The 24280-nt window shown below is 59.6% G+C and overlaps 1 protein-coding gene across 1 annotated transcript; it reads left to right on the top strand.

Moving 5' to 3' along the window:
- The first annotated feature begins 30 nt into the window (after positions 1-30).
- Positions 31-22835, top strand: Usp20 (ubiquitin specific peptidase 20). The gene is made up of 24 exons (XM_004849130.4): positions 31-155; positions 7602-7698; positions 9218-9271; positions 10054-10116; positions 10295-10408; positions 11032-11128; positions 11264-11333; positions 11864-11977; positions 13170-13248; positions 14704-15139; positions 15373-15513; positions 15643-15752; positions 15826-15998; positions 16251-16345; positions 18152-18185; positions 18274-18319; positions 18610-18790; positions 18869-18995; positions 19103-19272; positions 19353-19434; positions 19652-19760; positions 20874-20976; positions 21595-21666; positions 21748-22835. Exons 2-24 carry the CDS (start codon positions 7615-7617, stop codon positions 21906-21908), a joined length of 2715 nt encoding a protein of 904 aa, XP_004849187.2. The 5' UTR covers positions 31-155; positions 7602-7614; the 3' UTR covers positions 21909-22835.
- The last annotated feature ends 1445 nt before the right edge of the window (positions 22836-24280 follow it).

The following is a 24280-nucleotide window of genomic DNA, read 5'->3' as shown; positions in this document are numbered from 1 at the left end:
CCATGTGCCACGCCCCTCCCGTGACGTCAGGTTCTGCCGATTGGACAGCCGAGGGGGAGGAGGCGGGGCGCGGTCAGCAAGGCCCCACGACCCCGCGCTGCGCGGTGGAGGGCGCACTTGATTGACAGGCGGCGGCAGCGCTGTGGCGACTGCAGGTGAGTTCCCGACCGCCGCCGGGCGCCTGGGGGCTGGGCCTGTCCGAGCCGGAGCGACCCCAGCCTGGCTCTGGGCCAGTGGGGCCTGGCCGTGTCGGGTGCGCCGAACGCCGCGGCCAGGTGCGCGGAGCTGGGATGCCCTGGGTGCCGCCCCTCTCCCCTCCCCGCGGGCGCCGGAGGGGTCCCGGGTCCGCGCCCCGCCTGAGCCCCCGGCACCCGGGCCACCGTGTTGCCCATCGGGGCCGGGGCCCGGCCCAGCACTGCGGGCGCGCGTGGCGTCTCCGCGCGCCGAGCTCATTTCCTCCATGTTTGGGCCCTGACGTGCATATTTTTTTTTCTGGGGACAAAAGAGGACCGGGTCTGGGGCTGGTGACTCCCAGTCCCGCGCCGGCTGCCCCGCCGGCGGCGCCCCCGGCCACGTCTTTCCGTGGGGAGGCGCGCTCGTGCGTGCGCCCCTTGGGAGGGCGTGGGGACTGTGCCCCTCGGGTGCGCGCGTGTCGCCTTCCAGGACCTGCCCGGGCCTTGTTTTCCTTCTTTGACCCGGAGGACTCCCTTTGCCCTCCGCCCCTTTCACCCCGAAGATGCTGAGAAAATCGGGTATTTGCAAACTTAGGAAATACCTCGGTGCGACCATAATAGCTCACGGGACTTTCAGAATAGTTTTCCTCCCACTGTGGGGGCCCATCGTGCCTTGGGAGAACTTAGTAGGACGCGGCAGGCACTAACTAAGCTAAGCACGGTCTCCCTGAATTCTCCCCGACATCCTAGGAAGGAGATTCAGTGGTTTTTCATTTTGCAAACGAGGATCCGAGACTCAGGCAAGCCCTGCCCGGGCTGTGCAGCTGGAAGGGGCACCCGGCTTCTCCTAGCTTCTGGGAATAGAGGCTGGGATGATGCCTGCTCCCTCAGACGCTGTCGCCGGTCTCCCTGCCTGCGGGAGGGGCTGCTGGAGGCTTTGTTCGGAAGATTTTTCTCAAGCCGGGCCGCCTGTCTGGGATGCCTGGTTTTTGTGTGGAACAGGCTCTTCCGACGGTGTTGTCGTCCTGGGAGGTGGACAAATGGTAAACTCGCAGCTTCTTGGAACAGGACTTTGGCCCTGGTCAAAAGCCACGCGTTACAAGTCTCAAAGTCATGCCCTCTCCAGACCGGTGCAGCCAAACCCAGTGCATATGACGCTCACTGGACACTGCGTCCCTGTGAAGGGCTGAAGGAGACAGAGGCTCCCCGGAGACTGCCGCAGGAAGCGAGGGATTTGGTGTCCACCGCTCTCTCACTCCGGGAGTGGCTCTGAATGTACCCTGACAGTCACACCCCTTCTCCCTTGGGATCGGACACCATTGAGAAAAGGGCCAGCTGCCAGGGGCATTTCTGGACTGCCCTCCTCCCCATCTCAGGTCCCAGGGAGGAGCGTCCGGTGCACATGAGCAGCCCCCATCCCACCCATCCATGAAACCAGAGTGCCCGTGGGAACCCACTTCCCAGGCTCTGGCAGGCCAGTTTGCTGTGCTGGGGATCCTACCCAGCGCCTCCCACTCGGGGCAGGAACCCTACCACTGAGCCCCACCCTCAGCCCTTGAGGGCAGTCTTGTTGAACAAAAGTAATTCTCAAAGAATTATTTGGGCCCTTTTTTGTGTGTGTACCAGGGATCGAACTGGGGACCTTGCACTTGCAAGGCAGGCAGCAGAACTTGGGCCCTGTGAGAGTTGAGACTGCTTCTCAGAGGGTCTGTTCAGCTCAAGCAGGCGTCTTGGGTTCTAACTTGTCTGGGAGTCTAGTTGGTCATGGAGCCCGGGTCTGGGTGGGTTTGCTGGCTCCTTGGGGCAGGTAAAATAGGGGCTTGTTTGGGAGTTCAGGGAGCACTAATGTCTGGTTGGATTTGGGAGCCAGAGACTCAGTTCATAGACCTCTGTAGTACTTGTTCTCGAAGTGTTTGCTGGACTCATTTATTCACAAGATATTTACTGAGCATTTACTATTTAAGTGAGGCACTGTTCTAGGTGCATAAAGTGCATCACTGAGCAAAAGAGACAAAAGATCTTTAATCTAGTGGAGTTTATATTCTAATACCTTAATAAATAAAGTATGTAGCTGTGAAGTGCTTTGCAAAAGAGAAAGGCAGACCTCAGGAAAGGACTGGGCTGTGGGAGGGAGGTATCAGCACATCCGCTTGTGGTCTGTTGTTAGTGACTGATTCCTAGGCTCCCGAGTTCAAGTCCCACTCTGCCTGCTTGCCGTGGGCTGGTTCTGGGCTGAGGCTTCCCTGCACTGAGCCTGCTCCACTGGTGTCCCCGTGCTACCATCTGCTGGCCCCGTGACCTCTGACTCAGCTGCTTGGTGGGTTTAGGGGTTTGGGGGTCTGAACTTTCTTTACATTTTGTTTAAGAAAGCACTTATTTAGAGGATATATTCTTTTTGTTTTAGATAGAATCTCACTGCAGCCCAGGCTGGCCACAGGCTCTCGGCAATCCTTCTGCCTTAGGGCTGCCCCCCGCCCCCCAAGCGCTGGGATGACAGGCGTGCTCCACCATGCCCTGGTAGAGTGTGTATTCTAAACTCACGTAGAAGATACCAAACAGTAGGGTGTGTAACCGTAACGGAGGAGCCAAGCTTTTCATAGTTTTTCAGGTTAGCAGAACAAGAAACAAATCCAATCCAATCAGATCACACTAGCATGAAAGGGGAACACTTGCAGAAATGTTAGAAGTCGGCAACAAATGCCTAAGCAGCATGGAAAGGTCACAGTTCTGTTTGGCTACAGTGAGCAGAAATGGATCACTATGTAGAAATTTCAGGAAAGCCAATTTCCATTTATCATGAGGACTGAGACAGCCCGTGCTGGCCTCTGGGGAGACACGGCTCTAAGTGGTTTTGGACAAACAGCCAGCAGGGGATTTATGGAGCCAAGTCTCGCCTTAACAGGAAGGTGGGGTAATTAGCCAGGCAGATGGCGCCTGCTTGTAATCCCAGCACTTGGGAGGCTGAGGCAGGAGGACTGAGAGTTTGAGCCCTGCCTGGGTAACGTAGCAAGATCTTGTCTCCAAATAAAGCAGTCAAAAGGGCTATGGATGTAGCTCGGTGCAAAGACCCTGGGTTTGATGCCCTGTGCCGCCAAAAACAAAACAAAAAAGGGGGATGAAGGAATCCCAAATCTCCTTTTATTTTGCAGGATTGTGTGGTAGAAGCAGGATGCAGGTCATGTTACCTGGACAGGGGGAATCTGCTTCCCGGTCCTAGATATCAGGATTTTCCTGGCCCTTAGTCTGCATTGTCTGTGCTAGGAGTTTAGTGATTTCTAAGGTGATGAGATTGGAACTTCAGAGTGTGAATTTCTGCATAATCCCTTACATTGGGGCTTGAGGCTTTTTGTGTCCTGGGCCAAGTGCTGCCCCCAGCCTATTGACCCCCGGGACAGCCAGCCAGGGAGCCCCAAGCCTGTGCCTTCTCCAGTGATAGCCAAAGGCAGTGCCAGGCTTTGGTCTGCACAGAGACTCCGTCCTAAGAAACCCTGGCTGGAGACACCATCCAGGGTCGGAGCCAGGCAAGGTGGTCCCCATGCCAGGCTGGTGGGTGTGGGGCACTAGGGAGGCTGCAGCCCAGAGCTCAGGCTGAGGGCAGGAAGTCCAGGGTTTGATCCTGGCACCCAAGCTCAGCTGTGTGGATTCTGCCTTTCTTCTTCTTGTTTTTGTGAGACAGGGTCTTGCTGTGTGGTTCAGGCTGGCCTTAAACTCCTGGCAGTCCTCCTGCCTCAGCCTCCCAAGTGCTGGATTACAGGTGTGTGCCACCCCGCCTGGCGACTCTGCCTTTCTGAGCATCGGTTTCTCTACTTTTCATGATAAAGATGAGTAAGGACCAGCAAGGTCAGGGGTAGGAGAGCTCCGGACATGGGGCCATTTGGGGACAGGGCCAGGTGTGTCGGGCTGGGGGCCAGGTGCATAGTGGTGGCTGATGCTGGTGGGCAGTGTGTGCAGGTGGAGGCCCTGGCATCACCTTCTGGGCCTAGGGCCCACTTCTTCCGGGGGAAATGATGAGAAATCATTTCTCATCATTTTAGGCGGCAGCTGGCAGAGCGATGGGCGCCTGGGCAGAGGCCCGGACCTTCCCTTCTCCTCCTGAGCCCTCTGCCCCAGAGACAGGGGCACTGCTGAGTCCCCAAGGCGGGGTGTGGCCCAGCAGCCCGCCGGTCCTGTACCGCCAGGCTGCCCGGCCTCTGCCTCTCCTTCCCCTCAGCCTCCTGCCCAATGCCGGCCAGCCGTGTGATGGTGGTGGCTGTTCCTTCTCCGTCCTTAGTGACAGGGACTGCAGGGGACCTGGCACACCTCCCCTGGGTCCCGGGTCCCTCTCGGCAAGGAAGCCTTTCACAAAACTGAGGGAAGTATTGGAAAAATAACACAGTGGCCTCCTATGTACCTTCGCCTAGATTCATTGGGTATTAACATCTCGCCTTGTGGACTCTGATCCGAATCTCCTTACCGCTCATCCCTGTCAGAGTGAGCCTCGGGCGGCATTGTGCTCCTTTCCCTGCGCCTCTCGGGCACTGTCTGAAAGACAGCAGTGCCACACATGACCACAGAATGCTTTTCTTCAGAAGCCTTCCATTTTTTGTTTCTTTTTGCTCATGTGAGGGTTTGAACCCTGGCCTTGATGTGGAGGCCAGGCGTTCTGCTACTGAGTTCCATCCCCAGCACCTTTTTTTTTTTGCGTACCAGGGATGGAACTCAGGACCTTGTGCTTGGGAGGCAGCATCAGCACCTCTGAGCTGAGTCCCTGGCCTTCCTTTTTTTTTTCTTTTGAGACAAGGACTTGCTAAGATGTCTGGGTTGGCCTCGAACTTGGCAGTCCTCCTGCCTCAGCCTCCTGAATACATGAGATTATAGGCACGTGTTGCCACACCAGCTCGGAAACCTTTAACATTGATATAAAATTGGACCGGGGATTTAGCTCAGTGGTTCTGCCGCCTACCTCGCAAGTGCAAGGTCCTTCCTGAGTTCTATCCCAGGTACCAAAAAAAAAAATTTAATGTAAAATTATTGTGATCATTTCCCAGGGCTGCCCTGACAAAGCACCACACACTGCGAGGCTTGAGGAACAGATATTTTTTCCTCACAGTTTTAGATGCTGGAAATCCAAGACTCAGAGGTTGGCGGGTTTGGTTTCTTTTTTCGGCACCAGGGATTGAACTCAGGACTTTAGGCTTTCGAGGCAGGCATGGTGCCACTGAGCTAAATCCCCAGCCCGGGTTTGGTTTCTATCTTTGAGTAGAGGAGGGCCTGCTGTAAAGATCTCCTTTTAACACAGGGCTTCTGCAGAGACCTCATCTCCGAACTTAACACCGTTGTTCTGGAGGGCCGGTGGTTACCTGTCAGCATATGAATTTTGGGTTCAGGACAGGGATAATCTCCACAATAAATATTGTTATCCATGGGTGGCCCATCCTTATTTTTTTTGCTGCTGGGGATTGGACCCAGGCCTGTAATCTCACTGCTTGGGAGGCTGAGGCAGGAGCATTGCTGGGAGTTTGAGGCCAGCCTGGACCACATGGCGAGACACTGTCTCAACCTCCCCTCACAGTGTCACCTGGCATTGTGGTCCCTGTCACCACTGCAGCCACCCGCAGAGCATGAATGTGCTGGCTGCCTGTGCGCCCCGGTGCCTCAGAGGCAGGCCTGGCACCCAGAACGCAGTGTTTGGTTCCAAGCAGGAGGGGGAGGAATCTAAGGTGCGGCAAGCAAGTGGGCCGGGCCCCAAGCGGCCGCTTCCTCCCCCGGGGCTCACCTGCTGTGAGACTCGGGCAGGGGCAGGACGAGCAGCCCTCAGCCCTTCGTGGGAGGTGGGGCTGGTCCCAGCCGGCCACTGTGGGGAGCACCCGGGGAAGTTTTCTACTTTTATTGTTTTGGTGTTTTTGAGACAGGGACTCACGGTATAGCCCAGGCTGGCCTCCACTCAGGGGGATCCTCCTGCCACAGCCTCCTGGGTGCTGGGTCACAGGCACGCACCACACCTGGCTCAAGAATTTTCATGGAACAGTGAGGGCCAGCACTCAGCCTGGTGGTGGGCACTGCACTGGGAGACTCGGCCCCTGCCCTGGGCACTGAGGCTGGGGAGGGGCCCCTGGGAGCTGGCGCCGCCTCCTTCCTGTGAGGGACCCATCGGGCTCCACTTCCAGCTCCGTTCCTGGGGCCCTCGGGACCTGGCGCACTGATTTATTCTGAAGTGTTTTCTTTTGAGGGAGCTTAGATCCACAGGAAGCTGTGCAAGCTCACGGGAGGTCCTGCACAGCCTCTCCCTCTGCTGGTGACAACAGTGAGGCGGGGGGGGGGGGGTGCCGCCGATGTAACTCTGGGGCCCACCAGTGAAGCTCCTGGCTTTGAGACTTCCCAGGTCCTGCTGATACAGGGCGGGTGGTCTGTGGATGAAGCACGGATCTCCAAATAACGTCAGGCAAATGCTGTCTTCCCAACCTGCTAGATGTCCAGAGTGCTGAGTTCCTGTTCTCTAAAATCGAGGAATGAATTCTAGGAATATGGAGGTTAAGAATAGGAAGAATTGGGCCAGGGATTTAGCTCAGCGGCACCGCACCTGCATTGCAAGTGCAAAGTCCTGAGTTCCATTTCCGGTACCAAAAAAAAAAATGGGAAGAATTTATTGAGAGAAAGACAGCTTTTGTCTAAGGCAGAAGGAGGTCCGGAAAGTGGGCTGCCCCCCCCATCCCTGCTTCTCAAGGGTGTTTTATTGAGCAAAGCCACTCCCTGAGGTGGGTTCAAGGTGGGACAAAACTATAGTCAACTAATGGGATTACAAGTGTGGTCCCTTAAGTAATATTTATTTAATTGGGATCAAATGGGGAGGAAACCACGAGGAACAACAAGGATTTTGGGGAAGGACTGGGCTGGGAGGTCTCAGCCCCTGCCCAAGGTGGTGGATGTCTGTTTAGAACATCAGTCACTGCTGTTCATCCCTAGGGAAGTATGTGAGTGTAATAGTTCCTTTTTTTCCAGTCCCAGCCTTCAGTAACTAATCCTCAGTTATCTTCTGTATTGACTGCCTAGGGCCTGGCCCTAACTTCCTATAATATATCTAATTAATGTAGCTGTCTGCAATAATCCCAGCACTTGGGAGGCTGAGGCAGGAGGCTCCCCACCAGATCAAGGCCAGCCTGGGCTTCATAGTGAGTTCAAGGCTGGCCTGAACCACATAGCGAGAGGCTGGGGTGGGAGCCCCACACTCAGGCGCGATACCTGTGTATCCCTTCTCGAGGCTCCAAGCCTCAGGCCCAGAGCCTGCCCACCAGGCGTGGTGTCTGTGTGTGGCCCAGTGGCTGCGGGGCAGCTGTGGTCTTCCCAGAGGAGGGCGTGCGGCCTGGTGGGGTTGGGTGGCTGCCCTGTCCCTGGCCAGAGTCACACCACGACCACAACATCTGGCTAACCCCGTGCTATGTCTCCTCCCAGGTGAGCCTAGGCCATGATGGGGGATACCAGGGACCTCTGCCCTCACCTGGACTCCATCGGGGAGGTGACCAAAGAGGACCTGCTGCTCAAGTCGAAGGTACGGGGCAGTGGCCGTGGGCCGGGCCCAGGGCCTGTGTTCCTGGGTGTGGCTGCTGGGCCCCTTTCCTGCGCCTCTGCGCAGCCTCTGGGCACACAACATGCCGGTGTCTGCAGACGCCCTAATTTCAGACTAGGGCGGCCATCTGGGAGGTGGCAGTGCTCTCTCCGGATGTCACCGCCCATGGGGAGAGCAGCAGTCTGGGGCGGCTAGTGGGGTCCCCTGATCTGGTGCTAGGGGCAGAGCCAGTGCTCATGCATGCTCAGCGTGTGCTCACAGCCCCAGGTCCGGCATGGGCACTGGGAGGCCAGGCATGGGGAGACAGCGGGCTCCCTGGTCTCTATGTCTGTGTTGTGGTTGTTAAGTTGAACTTTTCTGAAAAGGGGCGGTGGTTGTAGAATGAAGCAACATAGCTGGGTGTGGTGGTGCACGCCTGTGATTCCAGCACTCTGGGAAGCTGAGGCAGGAGGATCTCAAGTTCATGCTCAGCCTGGACAGCCTAGTGACTTAGACCCTGTCTCAAAATAAAAAGCAAAAAGAGGCTGGGGAGGTAGCTCAGTGGAGAGGTCCTGGGTTCAATCCCCAGTATCACCCCACCACCACCAAAATGAACATTTTTGGTGTCCTTCACTGTGAGTTGTCAGGAGCCCCCCCCCCCCCCGCCCCGTAACCGCTTTCCTCAGTTCCTTTTGTAGATGTTCTTTACAAAAGCAAATACAAGTAGGTAGGTACATTCAGTCTCCATTCTGCCCTTTCCCTGTAAACGATGGCAGACGCCAGAGGCTGCTTTGTGACTGGTGTGGCCACAGAGGGTCTGTCCTAGAGCTCACCAGTCCCCTGCCTCTGACCCCAAGTGACCTCTGCTCCTCAGTGCAAGGGGACCCGACAGGACAGGGACCCACTCACCCAGTCCCCAGCGCCAGTGCCCTCCCTTGGCGCCAGGGTGTCAGTGCCCTCCCAGGTCGCTTGGAATTTCTCTCACAGAGCGCAGCGGTTACAGGATTTCATTTTGGAACTGTGCTCTAGACGGGCATGGGCAAAATGATTGGGGCACAGTTTAAGTTGCTGTTACAGAGAGACCCTGAAATACAGTGGCTTACATGAGAGAGAAGTTCCTGTTTCTCTCCCAGAACGAACTAGAGGTGGCTAGGCTGGGGAAAGTGGCTCTGCCGTTCTTCATGTGTGACTTTCCTCTCTGGGTCCAGAGTGGTTGCTTTGGCTCCTGCCATCACATCTGCATTGCCCCCTGTGGGAGGAGGAAGAGAAACAGGGAGCACATGGCTCAGAAGAGGCCCACACCTATTTGCTGTTATCTCACTGACTGGGCCGAGTGACAGGTGCGGCTCAGGGAGAACAGGGTGCCAAGAGAGCAGGGTCTGCCTAGGTCCGTCCTCGCTGATTTTATCCAAACCTGAGAGGAAATCTGACGGTGACAGGGAGTGGCCTGGGGCCCCCACGGCAGCAGTGGTGAGCCAGGGGCACCTCGCTCAGCCCTGCACCCCCTCTCCCCTCCCCACAGGGGACCTGCCAGTCCTGCGGTGTCTCGGGGCCCAACCTGTGGGCCTGTCTGCAGGTAAGGATTGGGGGGAGGGGGCGAGGCTGGGAGGGGCTGTCCTTCCTGGGCATGGGCTGCCTCCGAGAAAAACAGAATCCAGGTGTGGTGGGCATGCCTGTACTCCCGGCACTCAGGAGGCTGAGGCAGGAGCATTGCTGTGAGTTGGAGGCCAGCCTGGGCTACAGTGCAAGACCCTGTCTCAAAATAGAGTCCCCCAAAAGTTTATTTTAAAAAAGTCACGAGTAGAAACACAAAACACACCACTGGGGGCACAAGTGAAGACACTGAGTCAGGCTCTCAGGGGACTCGAGACCCAGGGAGGCGGCTGCCCCTCAGCTGAGGGGGTGCGGAGGTGGGTGTGGTCCTGCCTCAGGCGTCTGAGTCAGGGGAGAGGCCAGGAGCCCTCTCATGCCCTAGCAACCCCCGCGGTGCAGTGCTGACCGCAGGGTGTCAGGACACAGAGGGTCTCAGGGACCTGACCCGTGGGCCGCACCCTGGGTGCCAGCTGGGCTGCCCTGGCCACGCCTGCTGCCCGTTCAGCATCCACTCTTAGCAAATGGCTTTGAGGCCCCAGGGCCCAACAGCTTGGCCCTAACAGCCTGGGCAGGAGGAGGGTTTCCTTGGGGGCAGAGTCTGGAAGAGCCGTGGCCCAGGCCACACTGGCTGTCTTGTTTCCTGCCGTGAGCCTGGGTCCTTGCCCATGTTCCCCTGGGGTGGCGGAGGTGTCACTCATGGGCTCAGCTTGGGCACTTGGCACTCTGCACAGCCATCCTTGTGGTCCCACCCCACGCCCTCTGCAGGTTGCCTGTCCCTACGTTGGCTGCGGAGAGTCCTTTGCTGACCACAGCACCCTCCACGCACAGGTGGGTGCAGGCCCAGGCTGCAGCCTGCACCAGCTGTGGTCTGCCTGGGTGGCCAGGTGGGGATGTGGGGACAGCCCCCAAGGGTGCCCCGTTGTAGGCCTTGCGCAGGCCCAGGGGGCAGGTTCGAGGAGGGCACCAAGGGGCAGCCCCGAATGCTCACGCTGCACCTTGCCCACAGGCGAAGAAGCACAACCTGACGGTGAACCTGACCACCTTCCGGGTGTGGTGCTACACGTGCGAGCGTGAGGTCTTCCTGGACCAGCGGTTGGCCCCGGCCAGGTTCCCTGAGCAGGTACACAGGGGCCAGGCCAATGTGGCTGACCCGATGAGCCGGGTCCCTGGGTCAGTCTGAACCTGAGCCCAGAGCTCTGGGGGACCAAGGCACTCATGTCACCGAAACCCACTGTGCCCAGACCTGCGGTGTGTGAAAGCACAGGGTTGGGGCAGCTGTTGGCAGCTCCAGATGGGTAGGAGTCACGAGTGGTCACTCTGTCCTCCTCCGTGGGGACCACCTAGGTCCCCTGCCTGGGGCAATGTGGCAGCCAGCATGGCAGGGACCAGCCATGGGCAGGACTGCTGGATCCTCCGAGTTAGACAGGTGCCTGATCGGCTTTAGCCAGCGAGGTTGGGACCGGGCCGGAGCTTGGGAACGTTCACAGCGCTGCAAACAAAACAGCGAGCAGCTCTGGCAAGTGGACAGATACACAGGGTTCGTGGGAGTCCTCTCCGGAAGTGAGGCTGCACTGTTTGTCTTTAGGTGTCTCCCAGATGTGCCATAAAGAATGGAAACGGTTCAGTATTGCTAAGAAAGAAGCCGAGGCGGGTGCTCCCGGGCCCCACAGTGCCGGCTGCGGGCTGGGGCTGCGTGCCCGGCCTCCCTCCAAGGCCTTCCCCTCATCCCGGTCTCTCCCACAGGACTCCCCGCCACCCTCCCACCCCCTGAAAGCTGTCCCTGTTGCCGTGGCCGACGAGGGGGAGTCGGAGTCCGAAGACGATGGCCTGAAACCTCGAGGTGGGAAGCTGGTGGATGGCCCCACCTGCAGTGGCCTCCACATGGCTGTGGCTGTCTTGGGAGGTGGGAGATCGCAGGGGTGGCTTTGGAGGTCCCCTCGGGGCAGGGCCATCACCCCCTGCCTGTCACTTTCAGGCCTCACTGGCATGAAGAACCTCGGCAACTCCTGCTACATGAACGCTGCCCTGCAGGCCCTGTCCAACTGGTAGGTGGCCTGCTGTGGAGCCCTCGGGGTGACGAAGTCTTCCCTGGGTGGCTGGGGTGGGAACGTGGGGACAGTCCCCCAAGATGCCCCCTTGTAGGCCCTGTGCAGGCCGGGGGGTCCTGGCATCTGCCAGGTGGCGGAGAGGTGGGGCTGGAGAGGGACAGGTGTGCAGGGCGCGCCCCGGCCTTCTGTCCCCTTGGCCTCCAGGTGGCGTCCTCCTCCTGTCCCGTACCTGTCCTCTGTGTGCACTGCGCCTGGTGCCTGGCGGTGGAGCTGCCTCTGTTAAGGACCCTGGGCGGATGGGGTTGGGCCGGGAGTGACCGCATGCCCTTGAGGGCCTCTGTCTGCCTCGGTCAGCACAGGGCTAGGACTTGGGCGTCACTGTGGGCTGGGGCTGCGTCCAGCTCGGGTCCTTCCGGCATCTGCAGGCGTTTTCGGGCACGGTGGCCTCTGCATCCCTGCTGAGTTGCCCAGCCCTTTGCTGCTCAGTGGCTCCTCCTAACCAAGCCGCGTCCCCCTTCCCCTGCCAGCCCCCCGCTGACCCAGTTCTTCCTGGAGTGTGGTGGCCTGGTGCGCACGGACAAGAAGCCAGCCCTGTGCAAAAGCTACCAGAAGCTGGTGTCCGAGGTCTGGCATAAGAAGCGGTGAGCACCTGGGTCGTGGCCCCTGGGGTAAGGGCTGGGCTTTCGTCAGCCCCTGGGTCCAGCACTTCCTGTGGTCAGGGCCTTGTGGATACGCGGCAGGTGTGTGGTGCAGCTCGTGTCCAGCCCTGCCTTCCACAGTGGGGACCGAGGTCAGAGGGCTCTAAGTGTCCCACAGTCACCGGCTTGTGTGAGATGGAGCTAGAATTTGCCCCTGGGGTTGGGGCCAGTGGCTCAGGGTCAGGGTAAGATGGACTGAAGACCACAAGAGTGGCTCAGAGCCTCCTCAGAAGGACAGCAAGGGGAGCACCAGAAAGTGTGGAGTGGAGAGGAGGGTGAAAGCACCCCACGGTGCCCCAAGCCTGGAATCCCAGCTGCACAAGAGGCTGAGTCCGGATGGTCGCAAATTCCAGGCCAGCCTGGGCAACTCAGGGAGACCCTGTCTCGAGATAAAATAAAAATTAGGGCTGGGGCTGTCGCTTGGAAGTGCTTGCCTAGAATACATGAGGCCCCTGGGTTCTATCCCTGACCACAGAAAAAGACGGAACCGCACAGTAAATGGGCACCTGTGTCTGTATTTTGTTCTGTTCTGTTTTCTGGTACCGGGGATCGAACTTGGGACCTTGCACTTTCGAGGCAGGCACTGGAACCACTGAGCTAAATCCCTGGCCCTGTGTCTGTATTTTGAAAGAACATTCTGGATTTTATGAACTTTTAGATTTTTGTTTTGTTTTTTGGAGACTGGGTCTTGCTATGGAACACAGGCCGGCCTTGAACTCACAGTAATCCTCCTGTCTCAGCCTCCTGAGTACCCAGATTACAGGCATGCACCACCACACCTGGCAAAAGTTTAGATTTTAAATAATGAATATGTTATTACTCTTGAAATGAGAGGGCTGGGGATTTAGCTCAGTGGTCCTGTCGCCTGCCTTGAAAGCACAAGGACCCGAGTTTGATCCCCAGTACCAAAAAAAAGAAAAAAAGAAATGAGAACCACAGTGAACGTTTTACAGGGAGAATGGAGGCAGCAGCTGGGGCCCCACGTTCTCCCTCTTGGCTGTGTGGCGACCTGCTGGCGTTCCCGGCCGGGTCGGCCCCCACGGCTGATCCGATCCGACCCTACTGACCACCTGCACTCCAGCATTCCATGGCTCACAGCTACCCACCAGGACTGATGGGCTGGGTCTCCCCACAGGCCGAGCTACGTGGTCCCCACCAGCCTGTCTCATGGGATCAAGTTAGTGAACCCGATGTTCCGTGGCTATGCCCAGCAGGTAGGCTGTTGAGCTGCCTGGTCCCAGAGCTGTTGCCAGGCGGGGCCCATTGGGTGGGCTGGGTGCTAGGTGGGGCCCATTGCTAGGTGGGGCCTGCTGTGTGTCCCTTGCCCCAGCATGGTGGACTTGTCCTAGTCCTACAGCCTATAATAAGCCAATGCAGGTTCAGGTTCCTGCTCACAGCCCTGGGTCACAGCAGCATCAAACCAGGAGCAGAATCTCAATTTTATTTTTTTTTAAATTTTATTAAATAGAAACATGAACTACAATAACTTTTTAATCTGGGAGAACTCCTTGCGAGCAGCCATACAGGCTGGGCATGGTGGAACACACCTGTAAGCCCAGCACTTGGGAGGCTGAGGCAGGGGGATTGCTTCGAGTTTGAAGTCAGTCTGGGCTCCATAATGAGTTCAAGGACAGCCTGAACTACATAGCAAGACCTTGTCTCAAAAATAAACAGAACAGCAGCTGTCTTTCTAATTGATAAAATCACAAGCCCTGCCTGGGGATGCTGGTCCACTGCTGTCATCCCAGGACTCTGGGAGGCTGAGGCAGGAGGGTCACAAATTCAAGCTTAACCTAGGCAACCTAGTGACTCAGCAAAACCCTGTGTCAAAGTGAAAAATAAAAAAGCACAGGGGTGTAGCTCAGTCCCTGAATACACGCACGCACACACACACACACACACACACACACACACACACACAATGAGGCCATATGTAGATCACCTAGCCCCAGGCAGAGTCGCTGGCTCCTGGGCCTGGGTCCCTGGGGGCCCGGAGTGTCAGTGGGGTCCATGGCTAGGGCTGGGCCCACCTGGGTCCCCTCCTCTGCTGCTGGACAGGGTGTCCCTTGCCCCTGTGGTGGGCACGTGGGGGCGCCTGCCTATCCCCCGGCCAGGGCTGCTGCCGCATCTGTCACACTAGGTGGAGCAGGCGCAGAGCCCTGCCTAGGAGCCCTGCCAGGTTGTGTGTGTGTGTGATATTGGGCCTCAAACCCTCAGCCTTTACACCGAGCTACATATCTAGTCCTTTTTCTAAATTCTGAGACAAGGTCTTGCTCACTTGCCCAGGCTGGGCCTCAACTTTTGGTCCCAGAGTGCTGGGCTCACAGGTGGGCACCGCCACATCTGGCCAGGGCGCCCCTGTGGGTTAAAGGCAGAACCAGACGAGGCTGGCTGGATGCTGTTCCCTAAAGGGGCCCTCCGTGTTCCTGGCTCCGGACACTTGCCCCTCACCTGGCCTGGGACAGTCGGCCGAGGCCTCTTCCCTGGTGGTGCCCAGGGAGCTGGGCTCCTGCCCTGGCTGCGGGCTGCTCTGCACCCTGACCCCTGCCTCAGTGGAACTGTCGGGGCCCCTCGGTTCCCTCGGCTGGCGGTCAGCCCCGTTGCCCCTGGCGACCTCTCCGGGCAGCTGTGCGGGCGCATGTCCGAGCGCCCCCTGGCGCCCATTGCAGGACACCCAGGAGTTCCTACGCTGCCTCATGGACCAGCTGCATGAGGAGCTCAAGGAGCCCGCGGTGGCGGCCGTGGCGGCGCTGAGTGAGGCCCGGGACTCGGACTCGAGCGACGTGGACGAGAAGCGGGAGGGTGACCGCAGCCCCTCGGAGGATGAGTTCCTGTCCTGTGACTCGAGCAGCGACCGGGGTGAGGGCGACGGGCAGGCCCGCGGTGGGGGCGCACAGGCCGAGGCCGAGCTGCTGGTGGCGGAGGAGGCCGGCCGCGCCATCTCGGAGAAGGAGCGGCTGAAGGACCGCAAGTGCGCCTGGGGCCGGCAGCGCAGCAGCTCGGAGCAGCTGGACGAGGACGCCGACGTGGACACCGCCCTGGCCGGGCAGCCCACCGAGGCTCCGCCGCTGTCCCCGAGGCCCAGGAGCCCCTGCCGGACACCAGGTAGCAGCGCCGGTTGCTCTGCGGGGAGAGGGAGCCTGGCGCCCAGCGCTGGAGCCCGCGAGCCCTGGCTCAGTCGGAAGGGCAGGGCAGGGCAGGGCAGGGCCGGGCTGGGCCACCCGTTCTGGCACATTTGGGCCGGGGTGGCCCAGGACGAGGACAGACCCGTCCAGAGGCACTGGTGCGGGATCCTGGCTCCGCTGCCCGGCCCAGTACTGTCCCCTCTCTGCCCCCAGAGCCCGACAACGACGCCCACATCCGCAGCCCCTCTCGCCCCTGCAGCCCCGTCCACCTCCACGAGGGCCACGCCAAGCTGCCCGGCAGTGCCCCTCGCTCCAGCCCGGCGCGCATGGGGTCGTCCTATGTCCTCAAGAAAGGTTCGGGGCCTCGGGGGTGGAGGGGCCGGCGCCTGCCTGCGAGCTGTGTATCCTGGATCGGCAACCCCCAGAGCCGTGCGGGCTTAGCCGTGGGCAGGGAGACACTGCGTACCCGTGCTGTGTCCCCAGCCCAGGCCTCGGGCAGCCGGAGGCGGAAGGAGCAGCGCTACCGCAGCGTCATCTCGGACATCTTCGACGGCTCCATCCTCAGCCTGGTGCAGTGTCTCACCTGCGACCGGGTGGGTGGCTCTGCCCTTGGGGGGTGCCCACCAGCTGGGGCTGGGCTTGGGGTGCTGACCTCTGCCTCCACAGGTGTCCACCACGGTGGAGACGTTCCAGGACCTGTCGCTGCCCATTCCCGGCAAGGAGGACCTAGCCAAGCTGCACTCGGCCATCTACCAGAACGTGCCCGCCAAGCCGGGAGCCTGCGGGGACAGCTACACGGCCCAGGGCTGGCTGGCCTTCATCGTGGAGTACATACGGCGGTATGGGGGTGCTCAGGTCCCCATGTCCTGTGGGGAGGGGTTGCCCCGGCCCCTGGGGGACAGCCTGGAAGGTGGAGGGCAGGTGACATCCAGTGAGAGGGAGTGGAGCACAGGACTCTCCCTGGCAGAGCCTCCCTGCCAAGGCCAGGGCTAGGAGAGGCGATGTCCCCGCCCAAGGGGTCCTCTCCAGCCACTCGGGGCCTCCACGGGCTCCTCCCTGCCCAGCCCCGCAGCCCTGCCTGTCCTCTGCAGGTTCGTGATCTCCTGCACCCCCAGCTGGTTTTGGGGGCCCGTGGTCACCCTGGAAGACTGCCTGGCCGCCTTTTTCGCAGCTGATGAGCTGAAAGGTGAGGCCGGGCTGGTGGGAGGAGCCCTGGGGGGACTCTGCTCTAATTTGCCTTCCTTGTTGGGGTGTTTGAATATTGTTAAATGCATTGATGGCATTTCCTCAATTTTCTGTCCTACTCCTTTTCTTTTTTTGTTAGCTGTTCAGCATCTTATTTACCTTTGAGAAATAAACCTGTCTCTCTCTCTCCTTTTCAGTTTGTTTGTTTTTTTTGTACCAGGGATCGAACTCAGGACCTTGGGCTTGTGAGGCAGGCACAGCACCACTGAGCTAAATCCCCGGCCCTCCTTTTCAATTTTTAATTGTGGCAAAATACAAATAATATAAAATTTACTGTCATAAACTCAGGAGCAGTGGCTTGGGAGGCTGAGGCAGGAGGAGAGCCATGAGTTCAAGGCCAGCCTGAACTACATAGGGAGAGCCTCTCTTAAAACCTCGCCTCTTCACATCCCCCCCAGGTTTACTGTCTGTTATTTTTGATTTTTTTTTTTTTTTTGTACTGGGGGTCGAACTCAGGACCTTGCACTTGGGAGGCAGGCACAGCGCCCCTGAGCTAAATCCCTGGCCTGGTGTTATTTTTAACATAAATGTACATTGTAGTAACGTTAAATACATTCACATTGTTGTGCAGCCGTCACCACCACCGATATGCAGAACGTTTTCATCTTGGAAAACTGAAACTCTTTATCCATTAAATTTCACCTTGAGCTGGGCCTGGTGGCCCACGCCTGTCATGCAGTACTCAGGAGGCTGAGGCAGGAGGATCACTGTGAGTTCAGGGCCAGCCTAAACTGCTTAGCAAGACCCTGACTGAAATCCGTAAGTGAATGAGCGAATGTCCCCCTCTTGGGCCCCTGGAGGCCTCCATGTGTTTTCCAGATCTCCACTTCACCCTCTGTGGCCACCTGCCGGTGCTGTCATCCCGCTCTTGCTTTTCTGTGACTGGCGTTTGTCACTGAGCGTGATGTCCTCAGGGCTCGTCCAGATGGTAGCCTGTTTCAGACAGGCCTCCCTGTTTAAGGGCTGAGCGGAGTTCTACTCTGTGGCTAGTGCACACTCTGCCCATTCATCCTTCAGTGGACCCGGGGCTTCGTTCCCGCTTTGGCTGTTGCGGGTACAGCTGCTGCGAGCACGGGGTCAAAATCCCCTTTCAGCTCTGCTCACACCCAGCAGGGGATTCTGGGATTCTGGGCCTGACTGAGGCGCCGCTCTCCTCTGACCCCAGTGGCTGTGCCGTTTCCCGTCCCCTGCTGCAGTGCGTGGGCTTCCGGTTTATCTCCATCCTCAGCACTGTGTGCTGCTGGGGGACAGTAGCATCCCTACTGGGTGTGAGATGGTTTAGCATTAAGAGGTTTTTGTCTTTGCAGTGCTAGCACTTGAACCCAGGGCCTTCACAATGAGCTCCATCCCCAGCCCTCCCTTTTTGCAGTATGTATGTATGTATGTATGTATGTATGTATGTATTTATTTATTTTTTGGTACTGGGGATCGAACTCGGGACCTTGCTCTTGCACGGCAGGCGCTGGAACCACTGAGCTAAATCCCCGGCCCTTTGTAGTATTTATTTATTTATTGGTTTTCTGAGACAAGGTCTCCCTTTGTAGTTCTGGCTGCCCTTGAACTCACTGTGGAGCCCAGGCTGACCTTGAACTCATACCGACCCTCCTGCCTCAGCCTCCAGAGTGCTGGGGATCAGGCGCGCACACCAGCTGGGCTCTCTGGGGTTTGCTCAAACTCTGATCCTTACCTTCGCCTTTTCTTCCCTGTTTCCATCCCTGCTGACCCGCACTCTCTGTGCCTCGCCCAGGTGACAACATGTACAGCTGTGAGCGGTGTAAGAAGTGAGTGTGTACCCCTCAGCGTCCCAGGGTCCCCAGGGTCCCTGCCGGCCCCCCCTCCCCGGGGCGCTGACCCTGGCTCTGTCCCCAGGCTGCGGAACGGCGTGAAGTACTGCAAGGTCCTGCGGCTGCCCGAGGTGAGTGAGTGCCCGGCCCTGAGGATGGGGCTGCAGGGACCACTTCCCCGCTGCACCCCGCATCCTCCCTCTCCCGCTGCACAGCCAGGGCCAGACAGGGAGGGGACCTGGGCCGCAGGCTGTCAACGAGACCCAGGGTGTGGCTGCCCTGTGCAGGACAGACGACCGGCCGGGCCTGGTGGCGGTGGGCAGCACACTTCCTGAGGGGCAGCCCAGCTTCGGAGTCAGCGGCCGTGGTCACCTGTCTGCGCGGCGGCCTGGGCCAGCGAGCCATGACCGTGTTTCCCCAGATCCTGTGCATCCACCTGAAGCGCTTCCGGCACGAGGTGACCTACTCCTTCAAAGTCAGCAGCCACGTGTCCTTCCCCCTCGAGGGCCTCGACCTGCGCCCCTTCCTGGCCAAGGAGTGCGCATCCCAGATCACGACCTACGACCTCCTCTCCGTCATATGCCACCACGGCACGGCAGGCAGTGAGTGGCCCTGCGTCCCACCCCGGTCCCCCATCCTCCACCCCCCGCGCCCCATGACCCCGCTGTCGCGTCCACCAGGCGGGCACTACATCGCTTACTGCCAGAATGTCATCAACGGGCAGTGGTACGAGTTCGATGACCAGTACGTCACCGAGGTGCACGAGACGGTGGTGCAGAACGCCGAGGCCTACGTGCTCTTCTACAGGTGCGAGGGGCGGGGCGCGAGGGGCGGGGCGCGAGGGGCGGGGCGCGAGGGGCGGGGCCGGGAGGCAGCTCGCTCACGCTGCCGCTGCCCCCGCCGCCCCGCGGCAGGAAGAGCAGCGAGGAGGCCGTGCGCGAGCGGCAGCAGGTGGTGTCGCTGGCCGCCATGCGGGAGCCCGGCCTGCTGCGCTTCTACGTGTCCCGCGAGTGGCTGAACAAGTTCAACACCTTCGCGGAACCGGGGCCCATCACCAACCACACCTTCCTCTGCGCCCATGGAGGTGAGGCACCCTGTGGGGGGGGCTGGGGCCGAGGCCGAGGCTGAGCCGAGCCCATTCCGTCCCTGTCCCCTGTCCCGAAGGCATCCCGCCCAACAAGTACCACTACATCGATGACCTGGTGGTCATCCTGCCGCAGAACGTCTGGGAGCACCTGTACAACAGGTGAGAGCAGGGGCTGCCGGGACTGCGGGGCCCTTCCGGGGCCCAGCAGCCGGGCTGGGACAGGTGGGCAGGTGGACCCGGCAGCTGCCCGCTCCCGCTCCACCTGGCTGGCCCGGTTCTGCCGCGTGGCTCAGGTCCGAGCGGCTGCCATGGTGGGTGAGAGACCCGCAGGGATACGCGTGCTGCTGGGGACTCGAACTCTGCTCCCTCCATGCAGGTTTGGTGGTGGCCCTGCCGTGAACCACCTCTACGTGTGCTCCGTCTGCCAGGTGGAGATCGAGGCGCTGGCCAGGCGCAGGAAGGTGGAGATCGACACCTTCATCAAGGTGCGGCCAGAGTAGGGTGGGTGGGAGGGGGCTGGGCTGTCTCTGAGGTGGCCGTGGGTGGCAGGCGGAGGGAGATCAGGGTGAGCTTTGGAAAGCCAGCACGTGTTCTTTGTCTCCTTGTTCTGGTACTGGGGTTGAACCCAGGGCCTTTACGCTGAGCTGCATCCCCTGCTCTTTTTATATTTGTTTCGAGACAAGGTTTTGCTAAGTTGCTGAGTTTCCCGGGTTGGGTTTGAACTTGGGATCCTCCTGCCTCAGCCTCTTTTCTTACCTGGGCTCTGGGCTGAGGACCCTGGGGTGAAAGCCGTCCTGTGTGGTACAGGACACTTAGCTCCCGTCAGGACACTTAGCGGCTGCTGCCGCCATTCACAGGAGCTGAGCCTCTTGGAAAGCACAGCTCAGGACTGTGGCTCTGGTCAGGGCTGCAGGATGTGAGCTGCATCCCCAGAGCCAGCAGAGGAGACGGAAGGAAGAGGGAGAAGCAAGTGGCTCCCCAGGGGCACCGTGTGGGAGGGTGAGGCCATGCTCGGCCCCGCCCTGGAGCTGCTCAGGGCAGACTTGGGGACCCTGAGTCGAGTCATTTAAATTTGGGAGCCTGGTAGAAGACACTGGGGCTCTGCCTGACGGCTGTTACCCAGATCCTGTGGAGCTGGGGCTCTAGCTCAGTGGTCAGCGGCTGCTCAGCAAAATGCTGTGAGCAGCACAGTGCGTGATGGGAGCAGACAGAAATGTCCTAGTAAGTGGGGAGAGAGCATCTGCCACGTCGCCAACGTCAGGTTAAAAAGTGGTCCTTGAAAACAGCTTCGGCTGGGCATGGTGGGGCATACCTGTGAGCCCAGCATTCCAGGAGGCTGAGGCAGGAGGGTGGCAATTTTGAGCTCAGCCTAGGGGTAACTTAGCAAGACTCAAAACAGAAAGGGCTGGGAATGCAGCTCAGTGTGAGGGCCCTGGGTTTGGTCCCCATACCACAAGCCAGCAAGGGGACAGCCTCAGCAGTGGGACCTGCAGCCCGTTTGGTGCTGGCCGGGGAGCTCTGGGCTGGAGCCTGAGTGAGCTGTGGCTGTGAGTCGGCCGAGGGGAGGGAGGTAGGTGACTGGGCCACCCATCCCACAGCTGAACAAGGCCTTCCAGGCTGAGGAGTCGCCAGGCGTCATCTACTGCATCAGCATGCAGTGGTTCCGAGAATGGGAGGCCTTTGTCAAGGGCAAGGACAGCGGTGAGTGGTGAGCTGGGAGCTGGGAGCTGCGAGTGTGGGGCGGGGAGCAGAGGGCGCAGCACCTGCCCTGTCCACTCCCTGCTGACGTCCGCTCTGGGCTGCATCCCCTGCTGGGCCCCATCTGCACGAGGCAGGTCTGACGCTGTTGTCCAGCCTTTGCTGTTGTCCAGGATGGGGAGCTCCCGGGGTTCCTCCAGTCCCAGTCAGAGAGCAGCAGAGCTAGACCAGGCATGGGCTGCACAGCTAGTCCCAGGGACTCGGGAGGCTGAGGGAGGAGGATCCCAAGTTTGAGGCCAGTCTGGGCAACTTAGTCCAGGCCCTGTCCGAGACAAGATCAACAGGGCTGGGGGTATAGCGTAGTGGCAGAGTGACTGCCCCGCACACAGGAGGCCCTGGGTTCCCCAGCACTGCAAAAAAGCTGAGCCTCTGCTGGCTGTGGCCACTAGGGGCTCCCAGAGCAGCTGGGGGTGCGGGTTCCCCCTGGGGTGTGAGCCCTGGCCCTCCACCGCTGTGCGCGGACGGGGACAGTGCTGGGCATCCCTGAGCCCCCTCTGCCAGTGCACGGGCTCCAGAGCCCCCCTGGCTCGGACATGAGCTGGCCTTCCTCGGCCCTCCCAGAGCCTCCGGGGCCCATCGACAACAGCAGGATCGCACAGGTCAAGGGCAGCGGGCACGTGCAGCTGAAGCCAGGTGAGTCCAGGGAGGCCGGGTCTCTGTGAGGCACTCCCTCCCGCTGCCCTGCGCCCAGTGAGCAAACTGTCTCTGCCGCAGGGGCCGACTATGGGCAGATCTCCGAGGAGACTTGGGCCTACCTGAGCCATCTGTACGGCGGTGGCCCGGAGATTGCCATCCGGCAGAGCTCGCTGCAGCCCCCGGACCCCGAGAGCCTGCATGGCGAGCAGAAGATAGAGGCCGAGACCCGTGCTGTGTGAGGGCCAGGCCATCTGAGCACCTGCCTTCCCACGGAGGCATTCGAGGCCGGGCAGGGGTGGTAGCAAGTGGTGCCAGCCTCCCCGGGAAATGCACCCACTTCCGCTGTGGCATTGGCCAGGACGCGGGGTGCCGGTCCAGGTCTTTGTCCTGGCGGTGCCCACATCGGTCACTGCCATGTCACTGTCGTGGGCATCGGCTCCACAGCCTTCTGCTAGGTCAGGCCCGGCTCCCATCCCTGGAGCCCACTGCCGCCCCCCAGGCAGAGCCTGGTGCTGGGGACTGAGGGGCAGGAGCAGCTGCCATCCCCAGGCTGTCCCAGTGCTGGCCGCACCTGGCACCACTTGTGAGCAGAGGGGCCCTGTGGGTCCTCCTGCCTGTCACCGCCTGCAGGTGTCATCAGAGGCCCCAGCGTCCCTCCTGCTGGCCCGAGCCTGTCCTGCAGCTGCAGACCTGGGCTCCGTGGGGTTGGGCCAGGAGGGGCAGCCTCTGCATCCTGCTGGGCCTGGAAGCAGCGTCACCCAGGGACCGATCAGCTGGTGGTGTAGAAGGACCTTGTGCTTGTGGGCGGCCTGGTGCGGCTGTGTCCCTTTCCCCACCCGCCCTAGGGAGGGCACAGGCCACCTGGCCACTCACCCTGCACACGCGGGTCCCACGAAGCGTGTTGTGGCCACACGAGTGCTGGACCGCAGAGCCCAGCCAGGCTGTTTGTGGGACCTGACGGTTGGAGCTGCGGTGCCGGGACCAAGCCCCAAACCTGTGGGTGCCAGTGGGGACCGGGAGCAGTTGCCCCTGGGCCTGGTGATGTCCCCACGCCGCCACCTGTGCTGCCGCCCTGTCACCGAGCTCTGGGCCACGCTGCCCTCTGCTGCAGCTGCTGTGTGGCCTGGCTGTGTGTGCAGTGTCACAATAAACAGATGTGCCCCCACTGCCATGCGTTACCTCTGCCTGCGTCACTGCACAGCATTCTGTTCTGGGGGACAGGGAAGCTCTGCTGCGGGAAGCCCAGGCCAGGCCCAGGAGGGGCAGGGAGCAGGCCCAAGTGTCGTCTGCCTGCCCTCCTCCCTGGGGGCAGCCCGGCCCAGCAGCTAGAGGTGGTCAGGGTTGAGCCCAGCACCCCCCGCCTGGGTGCAACACAGGGCACCCCCCATCCCGTCCCTCTCCACCCTGGCTGAGAGCTGCCCTGATGGAGCCAGGCGCCTGGGAACCCTGGTGTCTCCTTGGGCTGCGGTTCTGTTGGCTTTGCTGTTACTTTGGGGGAGAGGAGAACTTGACATCTTCAAATGTTACTTTAGAAACTGTCCCTTAGCCATGCGAGGTGGTGCACACCTGTCATCCCAGGACTCCGAGGCTGAGGCAGGAGGGGGATCACTGTGGGTTCAAGGCCAGCCTGGGCTACATAACAAGACCCTGCCACAAAAAAAGAAAGAAACCAAGTAGTCCTGGAGCAGCGAGGGTGTAGCTCAGCCATGCTCTTCTGTTCCTTCCCAGCGCCTAACAACATTCACCTTGCTGTCCTGTCAGACGGCGGGGCCCAGCGACACTCAACACACAGAATAAAACAGCGGTGCCGTGGCCACCTGGGACCCCAGAGCACTGGCAGGCTGAGGCAGGACAATCTCGAGTTCCAGCCCAGGCACTGCTGTGATTTAGCAAGACCCTGTTTTATTTTTATTTGTATTTATTTTTTGGTACCGGGGATCGAACTCGGGTCCTTACACTTGCACAGCAGGCGGCGAAACCACTGAGTTAAATCCCTGGCCCAAGATCCTGTTTTAAATTTTTAAAAAGGAGCACTGGGGCTGTAGCTCAGTGGGAAGGCCCTATGTTCAATCCTGGTACTGCAAAAACAACCCTGAACACCCCCAAGTGTGAGACTGCCAGCCCCAGGTTCATAGCTTTACCAATTCCACCCCACCCCATATCCCTTGCATCTCCCGGCTTGCATTTCACTCAGCTCTCTCTCTCCCTTTCTTTTTTCATGGTATGGGGATTGAACCTGTGCCCTTTTCACTGTGAGACATTCCAAGCCCCTTGTTTTTTGGAGACAAGCTCTTGCTAAGTTGTCCAGGCTGGGCTTGAACTTTCAATCCTTCTGCCTCAGCCTCCCGAGTGCTGGGATCACAGGCATGTGCCACCACGCCGGGGTGGTGGATGATTTTCTTAGGGTCAGTTTGGTCTGGAGAATTTTCTGAGATTTGGAGCCCTGGTTTCTCGTGCAGCAGGAAGGTGGGACAGAAATAGATGTCACTGGGCCGGGGATTTAGTTCAGTGGTTCGACTGCCTGGCTCGCAAGTGCAAGGTCCTGAGTTCAATTCCTGGTACCAAAAAAAAAAAAAAGAAAAAGATGTCACCAATCAGCCTTCCAACATTT

Source organism: Heterocephalus glaber, unplaced genomic scaffold (genome assembly GCF_053883595.1).
Source record: "Heterocephalus glaber isolate CG9 unplaced genomic scaffold, H.glaber_assembly_v1.0 deba00001479, whole genome shotgun sequence".
NCBI lineage: Eukaryota > Metazoa > Chordata > Mammalia > Rodentia > Bathyergidae > Heterocephalus > Heterocephalus glaber.
The sequence above is the reverse complement of the archived record's forward strand: the minus strand, read 5'-3'. Positions and strand labels throughout refer to the sequence as shown.